Source organism: Falco rusticolus, chromosome 8, assembly GCF_015220075.1.
Source record: "Falco rusticolus isolate bFalRus1 chromosome 8, bFalRus1.pri, whole genome shotgun sequence".
Lineage (NCBI taxonomy): Eukaryota > Metazoa > Chordata > Aves > Falconiformes > Falconidae > Falco > Falco rusticolus.
The window spans coordinates 56,806,431-56,813,851 of NC_051194.1; the positions used below are offsets into that span (position 1 = coordinate 56,806,431).

At 44.8% G+C, this 7,421-nt stretch overlaps 1 protein-coding gene across 9 annotated transcripts in view; it reads left to right on the forward strand.

The window, feature by feature from the left end:
* UBE2F (ubiquitin conjugating enzyme E2 F (putative)) overlaps positions 1-4,658 on the forward strand; it is a 91,506-nt gene extending 86,848 nt beyond the window's left edge. For 6 of the 9 annotated variants that reach the window (XM_037396935.1, XM_037396933.1, XM_037396932.1 and 3 more), the window contains one exon: positions 3,278-3,364. Coding sequence is in view for 2 of the 9 variants with exons in the window: in XM_037396937.1 (XP_037252834.1) it covers positions 3,278-3,328 (51 nt within the window). In the remaining 7 variants the exon portion in view is untranslated. Of the gene's footprint in view, positions 1-1,684; positions 1,816-3,277 lie in introns of all 9 variants that reach the window. The other 3 variants (XM_037396937.1, XM_037396941.1, XR_005105691.1) reach the window with 2 other exon arrangements.
* The last annotated feature ends 2,763 nt before the right edge of the window (positions 4,659-7,421 follow it).

The following is a 7,421-nucleotide window of genomic DNA, read 5'->3' on the forward strand; positions in this document are numbered from 1 at the left end:
TGCAGAAAGAATCAGACAAATAAGCTCCATGTAGGTCAGTAGGCTTTGGTTTTTTAGTAAGAGTAGGTGTTTTGCACAACCTGCCTTCTAGCCCATCTTCCTGTGCTTAGGAGCTGTCCTTGAAGGGAAGTTAAGAGATGGTGAAATGCACTGCTTTGTGTTGCAGAGTATCAGGGCAGGTATGTACTGCATGGCAATGGGTGCTTGCACACGCAGCATCCGTGTGTCAGGTGAACGACATGTCTCCAGCTCTACTCCCTGTGATATGAGTTCCTTTTCTTTCCCTTAGCATTCCTAGCAGGATTTTGTATGCTTCTCTTTATAATGCAGCATACGTGCTGCTCTGATTAATTTTTTTGCTTCTGATTATTCAGTACTGCACATAAACAGATGTGCACGTAGAAAAGTGCCCCCTGTTAATCAGGAACTGTTAAGCCATATGGCATGTGAAGATGGAGTATTACAGCTATGGGATGAGAACCTCCTGTTCAGCAACGGGGTTCACATGCAGCGAGTACTGTGTTAATATATTCCTGACAATGCTGTCGGTTCCTTCATCTGGCAAGTCAGCCTAAGTGACAGCATGGATTTCTGGAGCCTTCCTTCTTTGCTGAGGTCCTGCTTCTGTTAAGTCACTGCTGAAAGCCCATCTTCCCATTTGAAAACCTCGTAAAGGTGGGTGAAAAAGCAGGGGATGCTCTGAGCTGTCTGTACTGTGCTGCTTTTAGACGTTGTAGATACAGTGGAGATACAGTTTGGCCCTGATATTTGTTAGCCTTGTGTCCAGTTTCTTTTAGTGACCCGCCTCTTGGAGAAACACAAGAGTAGGAGGTAACATACAATCAAGCCCTCAGTTAATTCGTTCAGTTTCCACCACATTGGAGATTGCAACGACGAGTGTTAGTGGCCCTGGATGGGGAGGAAAGGGATTTCTGCAGCCCTTGCAGGGCTGGTCTCCACAGCTGTGCTCCTGCTGCCTGATGCTGAGGTGTCAAGCATATTACAGTGATTTCCTGTAATGGATGCTCATAGTTTATGCCCTCTGCTGTTATTTTCTCCAAAACACAGATCTGTACCTCTCTTTTCAAGAGCCTTTAGTGGTGGGTGTTTTTTCCCTAAAGTGCATTTATGTTTTTGTTTCCACGGCTATGATATTTTTGGACTTAAATTGTATTTTAAACTTCTTTGAGATTCAGAGCACTTTGCTTATAGTTCATGGACATCTCTGTGATGCTCAACAAAATCTCAGACTGTTTCTGGTGGATCGTAGTTCTTCTTTGATCCTTTGATTAGGGACTTCAACCACGAGATAAGCTTTATCCTTTTGCTGGTAGAAAAACTGACCAGCCCAAACCCAAGCCATTGTAAAGGGAGATGATCAGGAAGCGTTTGAAGCATGGTGTTTGGGCCAAAGAAATACCAATGCATTCCAAGGCTAGCTATAGCAAAAAAGCTGTATTACTGCTTTTTTCTGGTGTGATGTGATGTCTAGCAAAAGTTGTTGTGGGAGTGTATAGCTAAATGCTGATCAAGAAATGGGGGGAAGTCCAAATGTTTGTTTTTTTAAAAGGGATCAGAGAGCCCGTGTAGGCAAGATAGAAATAGGCAAATCTAGCTGGGGGGACAGACTTTTTGGCTTTGACTATTTCTGTTTCAATTTTAAATATCTTACAATGTATTTCAGATTTCAGAATAGGTTACTGCATGCCCCTGCAAGGGAAGACAGCTCTCCCACCAGTTTTAAAACAAACATCACAGTTAAAAATGACTACTTGGCTCTTCAGAACTTCTTAGCAGCATTAGTGCAAAGTCATGGTGAGTATTGCAGTGCTCACCTTTTATCTACTGTTAACAAAATATTAAAAAAAGAATTGATATTGAAGTCCTTGAACAATGAACAGTCATTTACAGGGAGCATTAAACTCAGCAACTGCTGAGCTGCCTGTAAACTTCATTTTATTTAGTTCTTTGCTGAGTGGGCTGTACCAGAACACTCAGTGTACATTCAAAAGGCATCATTTTATGTAGTGGCAAACCTGGAGCTGACAAGTTATGTTGTTTAAAGCAGGACCATGCAGTAATCCCTCAGGTCATGGCCACAAGACTTTGTGCTGTTCCTAGTAAAAGCAGAGACTTGGCTTGGAGGACAGAGGATTTCAGTGCTTCTGTGGCCCCTGCTCTCCAGGCAGCTCCAGTGCACCAGCACACTGTTCAAAATCTCTTCATCTGTTGTGTGCATTGTTTTATGTTTTTTATTTTTTAACAGATGTGAATGCATAAATTTCCCAGGTTGTCCTGCTTTATATTCTAGCAGCATACAAAACTGGGAGCTGGAAATCAAGCAAAACGTACTTTGCTGTAAAACGCCCACTTGAATCTGGAGCACAGGTCACTTTTTGTGTTGGTGTTGAATATATTTAATAATAGGCTGTAAGCGCGTGAGCCAAGGCTTAGACTCGGAATAATGTTACAGGAATGTAGCATCTATCTGACATACCAGTTTGGTAAGGATCAAATGAAGAAAGTATGTCTGATTTTCCTTCACTTAGCATCTCCATGCTTTATAAACTACCAGAAATGTGTACTTTTCCATAGATTCAGAGATTATTTAACAGCTCCTGGGTTTTCTGTGGAGGGCTACAGGTTCCCTCTGAACCACTGTAAAATGAGTGACTTGAATGATGAGTGTTTAATTCTCTAGGCTATATATATATTATATATAATATATAACTAAAAAAAAAGCTGTGACTGATTATGCACTTTATTATGTGCTAGCTGTGATATCATGCAGTTCCCAGGGGTAGGCCAGAACGAGTACCTGGGACAGAGCTGCCTTAGGGTGCACAGCTTTTGTAACAGTTCCTGCCATAGCCCTGCCTCTTTTATCTGGTAAGGACACCTTCCCTTCCTTCTGTAAAGCCATAGCCAGATCTTTGTGCCACTAGCTGGGACGTGGTCTCCCAGCACCGGTGACCTGTCAGACGCAGTCTGTTTGTACCTACGTTGATAGCTGGTGATAGAAAACTCTTTGTTCAGTTCAGTCCCCAGAGGAGATACCCAGCGGAGCGTGGACATCTGCTTGCAAGGACTCAAGTGGTTGCCTCGGTTCTCATACACCACATTGGAAATGTATACTGGGTCTTGGGGAGAGCAATGGACCTTTCACCTGATGGCATTTTGACCTACCGGTGGTAATGTGGGAATACACCACCACTGTCGTCCTACGTGAGTCCCTCTCTGACATGCTTGGGGTAATTCTGACTGTGCTTTCCTCTAGGAGGACTTTCGGAATAAAGTTGAAGATTACATTAAGCGCTATGCAAGATGATGAAGGGAGATGGATAGCAGGACCATGGCTTCCACACTAGAGTTGTCCTTAACTTCAACAACAACAAAACCAGCCCGGATTGTACTAGTCCTGTGTCCATGTTGTACTGAAGAAGAAAACTAACTTCATAACTTGTCCATGTTAAAAGGAGAGCTCAGCATAAATACAGCAAGAAATCGTGTATGTTGGTTGAAAAAGTTGTTTGCTTACTTTTAAACATGTTTACTCTTCTGAACTGTACTGTATATCCTGTTGATGAGATATGCTTGAGAAGTTAAAAGAAATCACTATTGAAATTGTAATTACACTTTTTTTTAACTCTTGCCTAGTTTGGAGGGGGAAGGAAAAAAAAACCAAACAGAAAAGGTGGCGTGTTTTTTGAACACTTCAAGTTGGCAATAAAATGGTCTCCTGTGAACCAAATCACAATACTGTTGCCTTTGATGAGCAGAAACAATACAAGCTTTTCCCAAGAGTAATTCAAATAAGGCTTAGAGCTTGCCAGAATGCAAGTGCTAAATGAAGCTCTACTGCTGGTATTGAAATTCTTGATGATATTTAATGTAAGTATGTTTTTGTCACATGTTTGGGATTTTTACATTGTTATTTTCAGCTCCTGTTTGGGCTACAGTATTTTTTTTGTTTCTATTTGTTGTGTGAAGTAGCTAAAAGAAATACAGGCTAATCCATAACTTAAGTAAATGTGTAGTATTAGTAAAATTATATATATATAATATATATTATATATTTCTGTGAAAATTTAATGAAAGGGAGATTTTTTTTAAAAGAAATCTGCCTTTGGCTTTTTGATCTGGATGTGGTGAGGGAGCATTAAACACTGTTCCATCTGATGAAAGTAAATTCAAGCACCATTACCTGGAGAACACGTAATTGTGGTCTTCAAACTTCTGCACTGAAAGTGAATGAACTAATAACGCACTGCACCCTCTTTAAACACTCATCCCAGCCTGGCTTTTTTGGTAATTTGAAAGGATATGATGCTTTAATTGCCTTTTCTGTAAGTAGCTGTATATCAAACACGTAGTATCTGCAAGCAGAGATCCTTCAGAAGAGAGTAGCGTGTACCTCAGGAATCACTTCAGAGTAAATGCTGTGAGAATTCTGCTGCCTGTCGTGTGCCAGAGCTCCCCGCTGCTCACCCACTGACCCAAGCGATGGCCAGGGTTGCTGAGCCACAGCATTGGTGTAGCCTCAGAGATCGAAATGCATTTCGCTTGTGGGATCACACAGAGGAGGTGCAATGGAACGGATTCAACCTTTTATAAATAGGTAAACCATAGAAATAAACGTTCGTGTGGTTTCATACAGAGCAAGTGTATGTGTAACGCTTGGGGATTGACTGTGGTTTTTTTATCCCTCCCTGAATGATTACACTTTGTTCTTTCCTACTGTTCCTCTGCAGACACTGAAGGAAATCATCAGTGTGGCAGAGCTGGGTTGCAGATGTTAAGCACGTGTGGCAGCCTTGCTTGTCAAGTTTTCCCTGCGCCTTTTCTCTTTCAGCTTCACAGACTCCTGTAGATGTTACTGGAGGTCTAGGAAAGCAGGGGAATGAAATGCAGGGATTGGCATGCAGGAGGAGAGATTTATCGTAAGCTTCATCTCTGGGTAATATCGCCACTGCATTTATTTAAAATGAAGCATTAATCAGCATATTATTTTAAGCAGGCAACTGCAGTGAGAGGCCTTTGCTGTCAAAATAATAATGTCAGGGAAGGTAAGGAATAAAACACTCACAAAACCAGAAAGGTTGGAAAACACCTTCATTTGCTTACTGATTCAGAAGGATTCCCTTGTTTTCAAGCTGAAAACGCTGAACCGGTTTGCTGTAATGAAGATGAATGCTCCTTGCTGTAGCGGCACCCTGGTACTGTTATCACCTTCAGCAAAAGGGATAAAAGTCCCTGTTTCCTTGGCTGTCACCCATGCGTGGCTCCCCAGTCTTCTCTGGAAGTCATTGCAGATGCACCCAGGGCAGAGCAAATGCAGGGTGCTCCTATGGACAGCCAGGAAGAGCTGTGTCAGGGTGTGCAGCGGGTTTGGAGTACTGGCAGCCTGTGCGAGCACAGAGCTAGAGATGCAGTCATCAAAGCCAGTCCCCACCTCCCAGTACAGTCCTGCTGTATAATCCTTTCACCGTGTTTTTTTGCTTACCTAGAGGAGATGTATTAAAATTTGGATATTATTAAATACTGTACAAGAAGACCTGAGCATCGGTTTCTTCCCATCCAGAATACATGGGGTAAAAAATGTTACACCTCATCTTAGAAGAGCCCATCAGCTCACAGTCCAGGAAAATAAATGGAATAACTTTTTTCCTGAACATGAGGAGCTGGGGTTTTTTTATATACATATATGTGTGTGTATATATATTTATGTTTATATATATATTTGTGTAGGTGTAACTAATGTATACTCCTTCTACACGTCCTCAATTTCCACCTGTCACTGAAGCAGTAAGCTAGGGTGCTGCCAAGGGCACAGTTCACCGCATGTGGCTAAAATAACTCCTACAGAAATCTGAAGGGGAACTTGTCTCCATCCTGCACCCCGATGGACCCCCTGCAATGGCAAAAGGAAATTGTCCCATAAGTCCCCAAAGTGTCACCTTCCCTTGTGGCCTGTCAGTGGGTGGAGGCTCATAAGCAAATAGTTCTTGTACAGGAATTGGCTTCTCTAACTCCCCTTCAGCTTTTGCTGCTTTTTTTTTTTTCTTTTTTTTTTTAAATTATTTTTGTCTTAGGTAGGTAAACCACCTTCCAGAAAGCCTCTTCAGCTCTTCCTGGCTGCAGGGATCATGTTCTCCAGAGCCCTGAGTGCTCCCCATCAAATAGTGCTGATTGTTTCTTCATTGTTCAACTGCCCCTGAAAAAAAGCCCCAAATAACAAATGGCAAAGAAAATAAAATGCTGCAGCATCCCAGAAGAGGAACAGGAGTTGGGACCAGGTAGGCCAGGTTGAGTGAGGCAGATGGCTGAGCATCCCACTGCCTGGCACCTGCAATTTGGAATTTTTGGGAAGTGTGAGGGCCAGGGGGAATGGTGGCTGGGTCTCCCCAGGGGAGCCCATCCTCAGCTAGCAAGGCTGAAGGGGGTCTGGAGCTGCTGGGGATGGCAGAGACCAGTGGCAAGGTTGGGGTGCTATATCCCACCTCCCCACCCCCAAATCCCAGATGTTGCCCAGTCTCCCACCAAGGGAGCTGACCCCACTCCTGGCCCCTGCTGAAGGGACAGACCCCTGACCTGCCCACCCACACCCAGGGAAACTCCCTAGAGACCCCACTGTCTCAGAGAGGAGACCCCACTCCATCATCCCTCACCGCCCCCTCCCCACCCCATCCATGGGACCTCCAGTGCTGCCCCAAAGGGTGCCTGTGGGGTGGGGCGCAGGTCTCAAACATCGCAGAAGCTCCTTTGGGGCAGCAAGGGGGTGTCCAGATGGCCTCTTGATCCACTCAGACCAGAGCCCAGCCTTCACGGGGGCGAGCGCTGAGGATTTGCACCAGAGAATGGGCAGCTGGTTTATTTATGTGTTTATTTACGTAGGAAAAGCACCTTATTCCTGTTGCCTGTTAGCCCCAGGGCACTGCCAAGGGCACCGTCAAGGCCACCACCAGTGCCACCAGCTGTCACCTATTGCTCCCCATCTCCTAGGCAAACCCCACCCCCTGCAAGGGTCCTGGGGACCAGGGGGGAAGATGCCTTTCCTGCTGTGGAAACAAAAAAGGACAAAAAGAGGAAGCGGGTAGTTTTGATACCCAGGGTTGTACCCAGACCCGCCAGCCTCGCAGTTACACCTGCCAGCACCTCATGATGCCATGATGGCACTGTAGGGCTGGCAGGACTTCAATCCCTCCACCCCAGACCTCGTTTTGGGTGGGGTTTTTTTCTTTAAAAAAAATTTCCTCTTTTGGCACACAATGCTGGGGGATGCTGAGAAGGAAGCAGCTGGGAAAGGCCGAGCAGAGCTGCAGCAGTGCCCATGCCCAGGGTGAGCCATGCTCCCCAGTACCCCAAGAGGGCTCCTTGCCACCGGGGTAGCTCATGGTGGCCTCGCCGGCCACTGGCATCCC